Genomic DNA, 17,045 nt, shown 5'->3' with positions numbered 1-17,045 from the left:
TGTGGCAGGCGCCTGTGGTCCCAGCTACTTGGGAGGCTGAGGCAGGAGACTCGCTTGAGCCCAGGAGTTGGAGGTTGCTGTGAGCATGATGCCATGCCACTCTACCCAGGCGGACAGCTTGAGGCTTCATCTCAAAAAAAAAAAAAAACTGACTGTGGTTGTGTGAATATGATGAGCCCCATTTCATTGCATGCTTTCCCTAAGTTCAATATAGATCTCAATATATAAAGCTATTATCTATAAAGCTCAATTATATCCCAATAAAGCTGTTATAAAATCTTAGGAAAAGAGGACACTCAGTCAAGCGAGTTACTGGCTTAAGAGCAAGAATCCTCCCTTCTGATGACGGACTGCATGGCTCCCAGACTTCACATTTCACCCACTGCTCCAGCCTGCAGTCGAAGAGAAAGTGCACCTCCCCAGGGGCAGCCAGGAAGAAGGGGTTAAATAGGAGAGCGGGGATGGGTCAGCCAACTCAGAGCTTCCCTTTTCCACAACCAACCTAAAACCAGGTCCCCATGGACCAACGGGTCACACAGCAAAGAATAAATACACAATCAAAATCAATCACAGGGCCAGGAGTGATGGCTCATGCCTCTAATCCTAGCACTCTGGGAAGCCAAGACAAGAGGATCACATGAGATCAGGAGTTAGAGACCAGCCTGAGCAAGATCGAGATCCTGTCTCTACAAAAAAGAGAAAAATTAGCTAGGCACTGTGGTGGGCGCCTGTAGTCCCAGCTGCTGGGGAGAAGTGCTTGAGCCCAGGAGTTGGAGGTTGCAGTGAGCTATGATGATGCCATCATACTCTAGCCTGTGTGACAGAGTGAAACCTTGTGTCAAAAGAAAAAAAAAAAATCCACAGAGAAATGAAGCTGAATAGTTGTCAAATCTTTAGGAGGAAGAGAATTTTCTTAGCTTAGAAATAACAGTAGAAATCACAGAGGAAATCAATGGACAGCTATGGAATCAACTAAGGAGTCAACTGCATAAAAATAAAACAGATGTCAGGACAAAAATTCAAGGCAAACACGACTAGAGAAAAGGTTTGTAGCAGATGTGAGGGTCTAATGTTTTTGTCACATGACAATCTCATAAATTGTTAACAATAGAACGTATGACCCTTTATTTATCAAATAAAGAATATGAAAACATAAAAGAGAAACTATAACTGGTAGAAGACCGAGTGGGAAAATGCTCAAAGTTCCCAGCCATAGAAGATACACAATTTCAAAGGGATGTAAATGAGAGAAATGCAAATTAAGAGAGATGCAAATTCTACAGCAAAATCCTGTTTCTCCATCCTTAGCTACGTTTTTTTTTCCTTTTTACCTTTTTATTTTGAAAAATTCAAAACTCACAGAATATTTACAAGAATAGTATAATGAAGGCTCCTACGTGCTTCATCTAGATGTGCCAATTGTTTCAGGAATGGCTTTTTAAAATGATTGTACCCAGTACAGGGGAGCCAGCCACATACACTGAGGCTGGCTCAGCCTGCTAAAACAACAATGACAACTGCAACAAAAAGCACCTGTGGCTCAAGCAGCTAAGATGCCAAGCCACATACACCTGAGCTAGCGGGTTCAAATCCAGCCCAGGCCCATCAAACAACAATGATGGCTGCCACTAAAAAATAGCCGGGCATTGTGGAGGGTGCCTGTAGTCCCAGCTACTTGGGAGGCAGAGGCAGGAGAATCACTTGAGCCCAGGAGATGGAGGTTGCTGTGAGCTGTGATGCCACAGCACTCTACCCAGGACGACAGCTTGAGGCTGTGTATCAAAAAAGAAAAAAAAAAAACATAGCCAGGTGTTGTGGTAGGCGCCAGTAATCCTAGTTACTTGGGAGGCTGAGGCAAGAGAATTACTTAAACCCAAGAGTCTGAGGTTGCTGTGAGCTATGACACCATTGCACTCTACCCAGGGTGACAGCTTGAGACTCTGTCTCAGAAAAAAAAAGAAAGAAAGAAAACAATCTGGCCAGATGTGGTTGACCCAGTATTTAAAACCTCTGTGAAACCACCCAAAAGAAAAATCTTAAATGCAGCAAAAGGTTTACAAAAACTATACATTCCTTGGAGCATTGCATGTCATAGTAGCAAGAAATTGACTATTTCGAAGCTGTCTGCAGCATGGGGGATTAGTAACCAGTAAATCTACTCAGTGGAATGTTTTGTAACTAATAACAAATGTCTACGAGGAAAATACTGATGATAATGTTTAGTGAAAAAAAAGGTTCTATTTATATGGTGGGATCACTTGTATGTTAAAGGCAAGTGACAACAAGAACCTCTACAGATGAACCTGGAAGGGAAAGCACCGAAACGGGAGCTGGTTATCACTAGAAAATGTACCTAGAGAGAGTGTCTTTTCTTTTTTGTACTTTCCTGCATTTTCTGATGTGTCTTTAGTGAGCTATACCGCGTTCATTATAACATTAAAACTATGCCTGTTAAATGTTTTATTATTTTTATTATTAGAGTAATGCCTATCAGCTGTCAAAACAACGATAATGTACGAACATGTGTAAAGCTGAAAATAAATGTTTCCTGACCTGATTCTAGTCCTTTGCAGTTTTCAGACGTAAGATTAGAGAATCGTGATCATCTTTTCATGTTTTCCCTGAACAGAAATGTACTTCCTTCAAAGAAAAAATGGGATCACAGACACGCCAGCTCCATACCTTGTATTTTGCTTATTCATTTGATAGTTTATCTTAGATACTTTTGTGTCCTGACATGTCAATCCACCTCGTTTTTAACTGATGTATAAGATCATATTGTAGATCCTTTATAATTCATTTTGTCATCCCTCAAACATGGCTTAAGTTGTTTCTACTTGTTCATTATTATATACATTGTTTCTATGAATCTTTTTATATTTTGTGTATGTATAGATATACTATATTTACATATGTATATATTTTTGAGTAATTATGTGTAAACTATAGGTATGTTGAATTTACATATATATATAAAAGTCAGGTTAAAATGTGTTTCTTATTATTTTACCTTTTTTTTTTTTTTGAGACGGTCTCACTATGTAGCCCTTGGTAGAGTGCCATGGTGTCACAGTTCACAGCAACCTCAAACTCTTGGGCTTAAGCGATTCTCTTGCCTCAGCCTCCCAAGTAGCTGGGACTACAGGTGCCAGCCACAATGCCCGGCTATTTTGTTGTTGTCATAGTTGTGTGGCAGGCCCGGGCTGGGTTTGAACCTGCCACCCCTGGTGTCTGTGGCCAGCGCCCTAGCCTCTGAGCTACAAGCACCAAGCTCTTATTATTTTAATACTTGGTAAGGAATACCTGAAGCAAATATGGGAAAATATCAATCTGTTAAATCTGGATGGTAGATGGATGGGTTTCTTATAGTCTTTGCTTCATTTTCTATTACCAGAAAGTAAGAAATTATTTTCTATTAATATTTCAAGATTAAACAATTACAAACAATATAAAAGAGGGGGTGGAAAATGATGTGTATTCACTCATTGTGAAAATAGCAAGGTTTCATTAAACAGAAACTAGCCCAAGGAGAGGGCTTAGTGTGCTTAACAATTTCCCATGATGCTCAGAGATGTGCAAACAATTTTAAGTGGAGTTGGGAGAACTGCTGATATTTACTGAAGGGTCACTCTGGGCCAGGCACTGTTGTAAGTGCTTTCCATGTATTATTTAATTTTAATTAAGAAACACAGTGGCAATAAAACCAAATTCCATGACTTGCATATGACAAATGCTTATTAGATTTACAAAATAAAATAAATGTACTGGAAATGCTGAAATTGGTGAAAGAGAAACAATTATCAAAGTTAGTCAGAAGGGCCAAATTGTGATCTCACGCATAGCAATGCAAATAAATGCATTCCCTTGGACACATACTTACATGAATGATGAAATTAAGGCAGAGAGATGTGAATTGGCTAAAAACATTGGATTGCCCAAGCTGGAAGCTGAGAGGCACCACGCCCATCTTCCCTGAATGCATATACCTGCAGATGGTCTGGCCCTGCCAGCTTCAGATGCTCAGGCTTAAAAAAATCTAAGAAACTTTTTTTTGATATTTCTGTTTTGACCAGATAATACCTTCACATGGCTCAAAAGTTAAAAGGTACAAAAATGTATACAAGGAGATATCTCCCATCTACTCTGTCCCTACCCACCCATTGCTCTTCCCAAAGACAACTTCTATGTCCAGATTTTTGTCATCCTGGAGATGTCTACCATGTTTCCCTGAAAATAAGACCTACCCAAAAGATAAGCCCTAGCAGGATTTCTATGCATTTGTTAAATATAAGCCCTACCCTGATAATAAGACCTAGTGATGGGTGAAGCTGTGCAGCGTATCTGCATAGCCACACCCTGCATTTCAGCGCAGAGCGGTAAGGAAGACTGGAATACCTTTTATCTGCCACAGCTCCTTTCTCCAAGCCATTCGCACTTGTGCGGGTGGGGTGCGTGTGTGGTAACCGCAAGCAATCGCAGGCATCCTACTGCACGTGCAAACGGCTAGGGGAAAGGAGTTCACGCATCCCTAGCGCCAGCCCCACCAACAAGGTCAGCTCCCCCTGTCAGGTTCCAGAAGAAGATGACTTAACTGTATTTGAATAAATGTAGATTGTTGTATTATACTTAATAAAAATAAGACATCCCCTGAAAATAAGCCCTAATGTGTCTTCTTGAGAAAAAATAAATATAAGACAGTGTCTTATTTTTGGGGAAACATGGTATGTACAGATGAGCAAATATAGAGAGAGATGTAATCTTTAACATGAATGGGAACATACTTTTTACACTGTTCTACACAAACTCTGGGTTTTTTCCCCAGTAACTATACATCTATCTTGGGGATTGTTTCATGTCAGGACATAAAGCACTTCCCGTTCCTTGTTAATCGTATAGTATTCCGTTGCATAAATGAGCCATTTGTTCCATTGCTTCCTTTTTTTTTGCTGTCATTAACAAGGTCATGCAGTCAATAACAACCTTTCAGCCTGTCTGCTCCTCTATGGTGGCTGTCTCTGTAGAATAAATCTCCAGAGGGGAATTTTTGGGTCAGAGGGTATATGCCTTTGTCTTTTGATAGATTATTTGCCAGATTGCCTTCAAAGGGATTGGACCAATTTACACTCCCACCAGCAGCATATGTATGCATGGAGTATGCGGCCTTGCCAAGACAGCATGTTATCAAAGTTTTGGTCCCTGCCAATTGGATGGGTGAAAATAGCATTATATTTGAATGAAGGAGTGAGCCAATGACAGGCACTGAAGAAAAAGGCACGTAAAGAATGTGACTGTTCTCCAAAGGGGCTAAAAACTGTCCAATCCTATGAATATAAATATATGTGAATGGTAGGCCCCCCCCCCACCAAAACAATCATCCAGTAGAGTGGTTAGGGGTGAGCCGCTCTGAGCAGAGCTGGACTACTCCCCTAGGATCCCCCCAAGATTGGAAGCTCCTGGAGGGAAGGGACCAGGCCTGTCTCCCTCACTGCTGTGTCTCCCATACTCAGACCAGGCACCAGAAAGTCATCTGTGGATGAAGAAGGTCACTCAGGATTGGCCAGAAGATGGAAGGGGCAGGTGCGTGGGGCTGGGGAGGCAGATCCCAGGATACACTGGTCATCGATGCTGTTCAGCGTAAAGCGGGTGTTGGAGAATCGGGCAAAGCCATCCCTGTAGAGCCAGGCCCGCAGAGGGATATACTGAGGGGAGGTGGAAACAGAGAGAGAAAAAGGGGAGGGAATCATACAGGCACTCACACACCGCCTAGGTCCTGTACCTGCTGTTCCCTCCTCCTGGAACCCCTCCTCCTTTCCCAAATCAGCCTGTGAGCACCTGTTCTAACATCAGCTTCCTCTGAATCTATCCCCTCCTCCCCCAGGGGGACATGAATGCAGAAGGAACAAAATGAATGGGCATCTCCTGTGCTCCACCGCTGCGTGTGATACACCCCAACTCAGGGTGAATCCATACACTCCCCTAGATGGTGAGGTCCAGGAGGACAGGGTTGAGCCTGCCTTGGACATCCCTCTGTCTTGTACCCAGCACACTATGTAGGCTTAAACATTTGCTGAACTGGTTATGAGAGTAGGCTCTGAGTTTGAATCCCAACTCTGCCACTCCCTGGCTGTGTGACCTTGGGCAAGTCACACAACCTCTCTGTATCTGTTTCCTCATCTGTAAAATGAAGATAATAGCAGAACTTACTTTATTGTATTATTAGGAGGACTGAATGAGATGAAATCGGCTACGTACCAGGGCCTAGCACTTAGTAGATGCTCAATAAATGTTCTCTGCATTTACTGTGGGTGACCGAATGAATAAAAGACAGGCAGGGGAGAAATCTAGATGCTGGGACATTTAAGATGGTAAAACTTAAGTCTGTCTGGCTGCCCCCGCCCCTGTCCCTAGATGTCCCCTGTGGCTCTCCAAGGCGGAGAGAACACCAGACAAGTTCATACAGGTGCCCCCAGGATGGCTTCTTCCCTGATCCCTAGTCCGGCCACCCCAACCCCCTGGAGGAGGACTCTGCCTTAGTTACTCACCGACATCACCAGCACATAGACACGCAGGTCAAACTTGCGACCTGTGAGGCAAAGAAAGAATTAATTTGGGTAGTGAATGTCGGTTTGTGTTGGGCACTGTGTTAGCTTTGGGGGATATAGCAGTAGATGGGAGGGTCAACATAGGGAAAGGCTTGAGACGCGGGATCAAGGAAGGCCCCAGGGGAAGCAATGACCTGCAGGGCGAGATGGGGCCTGCGTGCCCCACAGTGGGGCAGGGCCTCAGGCCTGAGGAACTGCATGGCAGAGGCCTAGAGAGGGTGAAGAACTTGAGCCAAAGGGCAGAGTGGAAGGAGATGAGGTCAACAAGGCTGGCAAGCACTAGGTCATTGCAATCTTTAGGTTTTGTCCCAGAAACCATGGGAAGCCACTGAAGGAACTCCATCCTTCTGGCTACTGTGTTGGAGTAGAACCAAGGGGACAGGACAGGGGCAGGCACTCATGAGGAACTGGTGCATTTGTACAAGTGGGTGAGGACAGTGGCCAGGACAAGGATGGGGGAAGAGGGGTAGCCAGACAGACTGAAGTGCTAGGAGAAGCTTGATGAGGAACCAGATGTGGGAGGGGAAGAGAGGGCTGCTCCCGGAATGGCTCCTGGCCCTGGCTTAGCAGCTGGGGGTGGAAGGGCTGTGTCCCCACTGGGGAAGATGAAAAATCAGCCAGATGGTAGGAGAGGCAGAATTTGGGGCATACGGGGTTCGAGTTGCTGGCATATGCTCAACAGGCATGTCACAGGCTGTCGGACATCAGATCTGGGGTTCAGGGGCAAGGTCTCAGCTGGGAACAAAAAGATAGAAGTCACTGGCATCTGCCTGGTGTTTAAGCCACAGACAGGATGGGGGCTCACTGGGTAGAAGGAGAGAGGCGAAGAGACCTAGGTGCTGCCCCTGAGGAAGGTCATGCCTGAGGAGGTGGAGGAAGGCAACTGGCATTAAGGCTATTACAGTGATGCAACCTGGAGCACCTGTCCCACAGATGAGGGACCCCCCCCCCCCGAGAATCACACTCCTGCTCACACAAGCCTGCCCCCCTGCGGGAATAGCAGAAGCAGGGGGGTGTTGCAGGTACCTGCAAACGCTTTGGGGAGGGGACTTGCTTTTCTTTCCCTGTACTCCTCTCCTTCCAAATCTGCTCACAGTTGTCCTTTGGGTCTCAGCTCACATGTCACCTGCTCAGATGGGCCCTCCCTGGTCTCGTCACTCTATGCCCATCACCCTGCCTGATCTGCTTCCTAACACCCACCACTGTGTGAGATTGCTTTATGTATTTGTTTTCTGGCTCACTGCAGCCTGCTCATCTGGGGAACGAGCTCCCTGAGAGCAGGTGGGCAGCCAGCGTCCAGGACAGGAGCTGGCACTGAGAGGGCTCTTTATAAATACTTGTTGGACAAATGCATGAAAGAATGAGTTGGTTCTTGAAGGAGAATTTTCCTGAACCAAGAAAGGAGTGGGAAGGGCCAGCTGGCCAGAGCAAACAGTATAGGCAATGGCTAAGAGGTGCCAGCATGCTGGTCTCTGACCACGTACCCCTTCATGCCTGGGGTCAGGCTGCCCCTTGGCAGGCTGCTGGTCAATGCTTGTTGACTGACTGATGACCATTCATCAGGACAGCAGGGAACAGACCCAGCTATCTTACCTCCTATCAGGTAGGGATTTTCGATGTAACGCTGAGCTACGTAATTCTCCACAGGAATATCATCTTTCTGGTCATCAGAGCATCTTGTATCCTAGTTGTAATAATAATAACAATTGAACATTTATTGAGTACCTTCTGTGTACTAGGCATTTTGTTAGGCACTCTACTTGGGGTAATTCACCGGATCCTTAAATCAACCCTATCAGGTAATTATTCCCATTTTAAAGATGAGAAAATGAAACACAGAGAGGGAGAGTGACTTGCCCAAGGTCACACAGCCATTCCATGGTGTAGCCGGGCTGCAGCCTCACACAGTCTGGGCTCAGAGCCTGAACATTTAATCTCCAGATCTGAGCTGTCCAATGGGGCAGCCACTGGCCACATCTTTACATTTGCATTTAAACTGACTAAAAGGAAATGAAATGACACACTACGACTGGGGTGGAACTTGAAGATAGGGTGGTAAGTGAAATAAGCCAGACACAAAAGGAAAAATACCGTATGATCCCGCTTATGTGAGGCTCCTAGAGAGGTCAAATTTATAGAGACAGAAAGTAGATGGGGGTTACTAAGGCCCAGGGGGAAGAGGGAATGGGGAGTTAGTGGTTAATGGGTACCGAGTTTCCGTTTGGAAAGATGAAAAGTTCGAAAAATTAAAAATGGTTAAAAGGCGAATTTCATGCTATGCATATTTTACTACAATTTTTAAAAAGGAAATGAAATTTTAGAAATCCTCAGTCACACAAGCCACATGGCAAGTGCTCAGTATCAGTCCGTGGCCAGCAGGCACTGCGTTGGAGAGCACAGATAGACATCATTTCCATCCCTGCAGAAAGTTCTACTGGACAGTGCCACGTAGGGACCCACGGTCCCCAGGACACTGCTCTCCCTTCTCCCGCTGCCAGCCCAGCCCAGGAAGACAGCACTGCTCTCACGCTTGTGCATAGCACCTCGTGGGCTGCAGCGTCCCTTCCCACCCATTGTCCCTTCTACCCAAAGCCAAGGGTCACACACTTGAGGGGATCAAGCAACAGCCTTGTGGCAGGGAGCACTGGCACTCAGGGCTTCTGGCTCTCAGAGCAGATTTTCTCCACCCACCATCACTAATCCCCTGGACAAGTGTCAAGATAGAGGCAGCCAAGCCTTTGCTTCCTGGGACCCTGGCCCTGTCCCACCCTCACTCACGTGGCTGCCAGAGGGATTGATGGTGTTCCGGGTGGGCTGGGCCTCCAGGCTGGTGAGCTTCTTCCCTGCAGGGCCCTGGCAGTTCCAGGGGAGGAGTAAAGACACTGAGCACCGGCCGCACGTCACTGTGTAGCAGGCGCTTGGCCTGCAGGGTTTTGGGTCCTGCTCCTCCTGCCCACCCAGCACTGTAAGGTTCAGAGAGCTTCTGCAATTTTCGCAAGACCACACAGCTGCTGAGTGGCACAGGCAGGATTTGAACAAGGATTTCTACTGCACAGTGTCTTGGAACAAAGATGGGGCTGGCAGAGGAAGGGAGTTGACCCTGAGCCTCAGTCAAGGACCTTCAGGGAGGGTCAGCCGTCTCTCCACAGCCAGATGAGCAGGAGGCCCAGAAAGAGAACATACACTTACTAAACTCCAGGCATTATTCTTGGGGTTTTATACTTATTAGCTCATTGCATCCTCAGCAGGTACTATTTACTGGGACACTGAGAGGTGAAAACTGCCCAAGGTCACCAGCTTTTTTTATTTTTTTATTTTTTTGGCGCCCTCTGTAGAGTGCTGTGACATCACAATTCACAGAAACCTCAAACTCTTGGGCTTAAGCAAGTCTCTTGTCTCAGCCTCCCAAGTAGCTGGGTTTACAGGCACCTGCCACAACACTCAGCTATTTTTTTTGTTATCGTTGTCATTGTTGTTAGGAGGCCCAGGCTGGTTTCAAACCCACCAGCCCCAGTGCATATAGCCAGCACCTTAATTACTGAGCGACGGGTGCCGAGCCAGGGTCACCAGCTTTTGAATGGCAAGGCCAGGATTTGAAACTGGGCAGGATTTGAACTCCAGAGAGCCCTGAGATTTAATGGGCAGGCCTGTGGGCATAGCTTCACTGCCATCCCTCTGAGGTGTGAAGGAAGGAGCGGCCCTCCTGCTGGCAAGGGCAGAGGAAGGTTTGGGAGCAAGGGGGAAGAGGCCAGCTCACCTTCCTCCAGTCCATGATGTCCTTCAGCCTCCGGAAGAGGAAGATGCCCTTCCCCTGCGACCGGGCCACCTGGGATGGGAGTGGGTGCAGAAAGGCCAGCTCTCAGCTGTGTGGGTCCTTGCTGGGCCCTGTGCCTGGGCCCCTCCCCAGCATTTCTCTGTCTCATCTCCTCTGTGGGCCCCCAGCTTCCCCAGAGCAATGGCCCAGCTCAGTTCCAAAAGGGCTGGAACAGAGAAGGTGCTAAGCATAGGACAAGGAGAGAGGCAGGAAAGACAGAGACTGACTGAGCTCACAAAGACATACATTTGCATGAATAATGCAAAAGAACAGACAATTAAAAAACCATTTCTTACAGTCCTGGGAACATATCATCCGATTCTTTTTTTGGAAATCAATTTGCCTTCCTAATTAGGGCTTGCTTCGGCTAATACTGAAATCAGTCTGGCTTTGCTGAACCCCAGCGTGGATAATTCATGGCTTCACAGAGTCTAAGGGCTGGGAGAATCTTTAATCACACAGAGTGGTCCCCACCAAAGGCAACCCTCCCTCCTTTGAGTGATGATCTACGATGGTCCTTCTACAATGGTCACCTGCCTGGCCTTGCACACCCATAGTGCCTGGGAGCTCACTAACCTCTCCCCTAGCCCCACCAACACCCCCCCCCAAGGGCCCTTTTGCTGACCCTCAAAAGGGTTGCGAGATAGCATTGGTAACCAGTTAAGGTATAAATTAGCTGCTAATGTGTGCTGGGCATTATGCTGCAGCAGTAACCCAGACTTCACAGAACTTTCACAGCCTAACCTGTGCAGAGCTAAATGTGCCAGTCTAGCTCTGGCTGCTAGGGCCTCCTAGAGCAAATCTGATTCCTAGGCACCAGAACAGCCCTTCAGTTATCTGCAGCCACTGACCAAGTCCCTGAGTCGTCTTTCTTCCAGCAGAAATGCACCTGGCACATGCAAGCTCTCCTTCCTTCTGTTCTCTTCTGAGCTTGGCCCTGCTGGCCCACCTGAGGCTCTCTGTGCAATGCAGGGGCAGGCAGAGCTGGCAGGCGAGGTTGCACCAGTTGTCCATTGCATGAAGGGCCCCTGTTCTGCCTGCCATTCTGTGCACCCTGGAGCAGGGTTGTATGTGTGCCTGAAAGATTTTGAAGGACTGGCAGTGGCTCGGGGTGGCTCAATGTGCATGGCAATTTTGGAGAGCAACTCATCAGTGTGACAATTCACAGCCTTGCAAAAGACTCGAACAGGCATTTCACAAAAGATTATCAGTGTTAACATACAAACAGACACTCAACTTCATGACTACCAGGGAGATGCTAATGAAATCACAATATGATCCAGGGGTGTCCAAACTTTTTTCTCCTCTGCCACATATTGGAAGATGAAGTGTTGTCTTGGGCCTCACCTGAAATACACAGATACTAACAGAAGCTGATGAGCAAAATGGAAAAAAAAAAGATCTCATCATTTTCATAATATCAAACACCACGGATAATCAAAACAGTCCTCAAATAATCTGCATGTGGCTCACACACTGCAGGTTGGACACCTCTGAAGGATTAAAGTTAAAGACAGAGAATATAAGTGTTGGTGAGGATGTGAAGAAACCGGACTGTCACACCCTGCTGGTGGGAGTGAACATTGTTTGGTAACTGGCAGCATCCATGAAAGTTTAACAAAGATATCCCCATCCCAAGTCCCAGCAACTCTTCTCTTAGGTACTTACACCACAGAGATATGTGCACATGCGTGCCCACACCATGAACAGGGACTCCCATAGCAGCACTATTCATAAAAGCTCCAACCTTGAAACTCTCAAATGGATGAATATTCACTCAGTCGAACAGTATGTGAAAGTGACAATTAACAATTTGCAATTACCCACATCAGGAGGATGAATTGCACCACGTGGTCGTACTATAAGATTCCAGTGACATAAAGTACAAAATCAGGCAAGACCAATCCATGCTGCTAGTGACTTGGAGGACTGTGAGTGGAAAGGGTCTGAGCAGGGCTGCTGAAGTGCCGGTGATGCTTCTTAGATGCTGCCTACCTGAGTATGTTCACTTTCTGAAAATTCATACTGTGTCTCTACAACTCGGTCACTTTTCTTTGTTTTATTAAATTTCCATTAAAAAAGTATTTTAGTTCATACCTTCCTTTAAAACAACAACAACAAAAAAAAAAAAAAACCCAGCGTCTCACTCTGTTGCCCAGGCTAGAGAGCTGTGGTGTCATATAGCTCGCAGCAACCTCAAACTCTTGGGCTCAAGCCATCCTTTTGCCTCTTATGTCACTCTCAAGTAACTGAGACTATAGGGAAGTGCCACTACATGCAGCTAATTTTTCTATTTTCAGTAGAGATGGGGGGGGTTCTCACTTTTGCTCAGGCTGACCTAGAACTCATGAGCTCAAGCAAGTCTCCCACCTCAGCCTCCCAGAGTGTTAGGATTACATGTGTGAGCCACCACACCTCCCCTACCATGGTTCATACCTTTCAATCTAAGAATACCCATGCCCACCCAAGGTTGCCTTCCCTGTAACCACTTCCCTCCCTCTCCCTCCCAGCTGGCAAAACCCACCTCTCATGATAGAGGCTGGAAAGGCCAGATCCTGGTTTTCCCAGCTTCCCTTGCAGCTGGTGGAAACTATGGGACCAGTTTTGGCCAAGGGGATGTAAGTGGACATCTGCTTGGAGACGGGAAAGATTTTCCTCCTTGTTATAAACATTAGAGAGGGAGCAAAGGAGGGAGAGAGAGCGATAGAGAAGAGAAATGATGTTTGGTCCCTTTCCTCCTTTCTTTGAATGCTCGGTCTGTAGAGGTGATGTGTACAACTACAGCAGTCATCTCACCTTCATGAGGTGACAAATATGAAGACAAAAAGCCGACACACTGAGGATGCAGAGTGGACAAAGAAAGGGAACCTGGGCTTTTAATGGCATCACTGAGCGCATCTCCAGGCCTGGACTGCCTCCCTCCAGCTTCTTGTTATGTGAGAGAATGAAATGGCTTTGAATGACAGATAAATTTCCTGCATGGAAATATCAGGGTTGTTGAAACTGGAAATCGCCTAATACCTAGCTCCAACAGATGGTGGTTTCCAAACACAATCACAACAATATTTCCAGTCCACGTGTTCTCCAGAACCCCATCAATAAATAAAGTCAATATTCCCTCCCCTTGAATCAGAGTGAGTCATTAGAACTATCTCTACTAATTGTATACAGAAGTGATGTGTGAATTCCAATGCCAGGTCATAACAGGCAATGCACATTCTTCCTGGCTCTCTCTTTGACGATGGTCGCTGTTGGAGCGCAGCAGCCATACTGTCAGGAAGTCCAGGTCACAGGGGGCACTGAGTCTTCCAGCCTTCACCTCTGGCTGAGCACCCAGCCAACATGTGTACTAACTTGGCCAGCCAAGTGTATAAGCCAGCACGGAACAGATCCTCTGGCCTCAGTGGAGCTAGCCCCAGTGGTTGTTGGGACACGACTTAGCCTTCCCTGTTAAGAGTTGTCTAAACTGGAGGCTCAGGAGCTAAGATTATTGTTTTTTATTTTTGATTTTGTTTTTTTGAGACAGAGTCTTATGTCGCCCTCAATAGAGTGCCACATCACAGCTCACAGCAACCTCAAACTCTTGGGCTTAAGCTATTCTCTTGCCTCAGCCTCCCAGGTAGCTGGGACTACAGGTGCCCACCACAACACCCAGCTATATATTTTATTTTTAGAGACAGAGTCTCACTTTATCACCCTCGGTAGAGTGCTGTGGTATCACAGCTCACAGCAACCTCCAACTCCTGGGCTTAGGCAATTCTCTTGCCTCAGCCTCCCAAGTAGTTGGGATTTATAGGTGACCGCCACAACACCAGCTATTTTTTTGTTGCAATTTGGCTGGGGCTGGGTTTGAACCCACCACCCTCCATATATGGGGCTAGTGCCTTATCCACTGAGCCACAGGTGCCGCCCCCGGCTATTTTTTTGTTGCAATTGTCATTATTGCTTAGCTGGCTTGGGCTGGGTTCAAACTCGCCAGCCCAGATGTATGTTGCCAGAGCCATAACTACTGTGCCTCGGGTGCCAAGCCAATTATTATTCTTTCAAGTCACTAAGTTACTCTGCAATCGATAACCAAAACACTAACTTTAGGAAAATTATTCATAACAGTGACAATACCAGCTGCTAATACATATCAGATGTTTGCTCTGTGCCAGGCATGATTATTTATACACATTACCTTATTAAAGCTTAAAAAGAAAAAACCCTACAGGCCAGGCGTCGTGGCTTAGGCCTGTAACCCTAGCAGTCTGAGAGGCTGAGGCAGATGGATCACCTGAGCTCAGGAGTTTGACCAGTCTGAGCAAGAGCCAGACCCCTGTCTCTACAAAAAATAGAAAAACCATGGCTCCACACCTGCAGCTCAGCGGCGAGGGAGCCAGCCACATACACAGGAGCTGGCAGGTTCGAATCCAGCCTAGGCCTGACAAACAACAATGACAACTACAACCAAAAATTAGCCAGGTGTTGTGGCGGGCACCTATAGTCCCAGCTACAAGGGAGGCTAAGGCAAGAGAATTGATTTTAAGCCCAAGAGTTTGAGGTCGCTGTGAGCTGTGATGCCACGGCACTCTACCACAGGTGACATAGTGAGACTCTGTCTCAAAAAACAAACAAATAAATAAATAATAGAAAAACTAACCAGGCATCGTGGCAGGTTCCTATAGTCCCAGCTACTTGGGAGACTGAGGCAAGAGGATTGCTTTAGCCCAGGAGTTTGAGGTTGCTGTGAACTATGATGCCACAGCGCTCTACCCAAGGCAACAGAGTGAGACTGTTTTTAAAAAATCCAAAAACCCCCCAAACTCCACAACAGAACCATTAATGGATATTATCCTCATTTTGTAGCTGAAATAACCAATGAACAGAGAGGGCAGGCACATTTTCCATGATTACCCAGCCAGCAGTTGAACAAGTCCGAGATAGCTAAGTCTGTGCTGTACAAACTTGAGGCTCATGTACCTCTTGCAAAGTGGGTGGAGGACACAAAATCATGCAATAAACGTGGTGCTAACTACTGGAACTATCTTACTTGATAACTTAGGGAAAAATATTTTCATATTCTGTTTTTCATAGAAAAAAATTTTTATTGGAAAACAATATTTAAATGGATTATCAGAATGAAACATAACTTGGAATTGTGTATCAGCTGTGGCCACCTGCAGTCCTTGCCCCTTGTCATCCCTGCCTTGTCACTGGGGGCCATGTTCCCCATGTAGCATGCATCAGGTGTTGAATGCAGCCACTTCCTTTTCTTTCCTGCCAACAGAACCCGTGTGGGTCAGGTCTTGGTGTTCTGCCCGCTAGGGAGGTCTGAGCTCTCATAGTGCCCCCATGTGATTGGTTCAGGCATGGGTCAGCAAGAGGACAGGGAAAGTTGGGGGAAATTTTTTGTCTTCCTCAGAAGGGACACAAGGCCAGGGCATTACTTCATTCCCGAGACAAGTGGACATGTGAGGTGAAGCTAGAGGCATGGCAGCCATGTTGTGATCAAGAGGAGTGGCCAGCCTGCTTCGAATTGGTGGTGTTGTGAAGCCTCCCAATAAACCATCCCTGGAGTTGGCCTTTCTTCGTTAAAAGAAACTCTTTGTGTAAGCTTAAATGAGAAAAAAAATTCATCTTTATATACACGAAGACTTAGGTAGATCTTCACATTTCCTTCTATTATGAAGGCAGGCTACAAATCACAGGAGGATGAGCCATGCCCATGACCTTGCCATCAAAAGAAATCACAGTTATTTTTATACCTCTTTACAATTGTTGTGAACAACTCAAAATATTGTTATGCTCCTCCTGACTTTGAAATTATAGCAGCTTTGAGACCTGCTGTTAAACTCTCTTTAATTGTTAATGAAAAGCACATCTATTACTATAGCTCAAAGAATTTTGTAATAGTTCGTATTGTGGCCCTGAGAATGCACCTTGCACGCCTCCCACTGCAGGAGAGTAATTGACAGAGAGTAGCAGCTGCTTCCAGCTGAGGCCGAGCTATGTTGGCCAGGCCTACTCGCTGGGGCTGCTCCCAGACAATGACTGAGCCCTGAAGACTGGCCCCTTCCTGAGAGACAGAGGGCAGGGGTCTCCTCCTTGACAGCCTACTTTGGCTCCAGGCATCCCAGAGGCCTTGTGGAACTTTCCACACATAAGCTGCTCGGTGCTAGGAGCTTCCACCTTTTCTTACTCTCTCCTTCACTCCTTTCCCTCTTCCCTCCTCCCTCCTTCCTTTTGAAAACTCTGGGTGGACCAGGACCAATAAGTCAGGAAGACAGGCCTCATGGGGAGAGTAGAAGGAGTCAATTTAGAGCATTGTTCTGTTTTTGTTGTTGTTGTTGAAACAGAGTGTCAAGGCTTGTGCCTGTGGCTCAAGTGGGTAAGGTGCCAGCCACATACACCTAAGGTGGCGGGTTCAAATCCAGCCTGGGGCCGCCAAAACAACAATGATGGCTGCAACCAAAAATAGCCAGGCATTGTGGCGGACACCTGTGGTCCCAGCTACTTGGGAGGCTTAGGCAGGAGACTCACTTGAGCCCAGGAATTGGAGGTTGCTGTGAGTTGTGATGCCATAGCACTCTACCCAGGGAGATAGCTTGAGGCTCTGTCTCAAAAAAAAAAAAAAAAAGAAAAGAAAC

General features: G+C 46.5%; 1 protein-coding gene across 1 annotated transcript in view; it reads right to left on the bottom strand.

The window, feature by feature from the left end:
- Positions 1-17,045, bottom strand: part of TTLL9 (tubulin tyrosine ligase like 9) — a 41,204-nt gene that overhangs the window by 10,319 nt on the left and 13,840 nt on the right. Inside the window, exons 4-6 of the mRNA XM_023512221.1 lie at positions 8,196-8,286; positions 6,543-6,583; positions 5,612-5,699 (exon numbers count right to left, since the gene is read on the bottom strand). Coding sequence (XP_023367989.1) covers positions 5,612-5,699; positions 6,543-6,583; positions 8,196-8,286 — 220 coding nt within the window. The remainder of the gene's footprint in view (positions 1-5,611; positions 5,700-6,542; positions 6,584-8,195; positions 8,287-17,045) is intronic.

Source organism: Otolemur garnettii, unplaced genomic scaffold, assembly GCF_000181295.1.
Source record: "Otolemur garnettii isolate 467f Iridium unplaced genomic scaffold, OtoGar3 scaffold00025, whole genome shotgun sequence".
NCBI classification, from domain to species: Eukaryota; Metazoa; Chordata; class Mammalia; order Primates; family Galagidae; genus Otolemur; species Otolemur garnettii.
The sequence above is the reverse complement of the archived record's forward strand: the minus strand, read 5'-3'. Positions and strand labels throughout refer to the sequence as shown.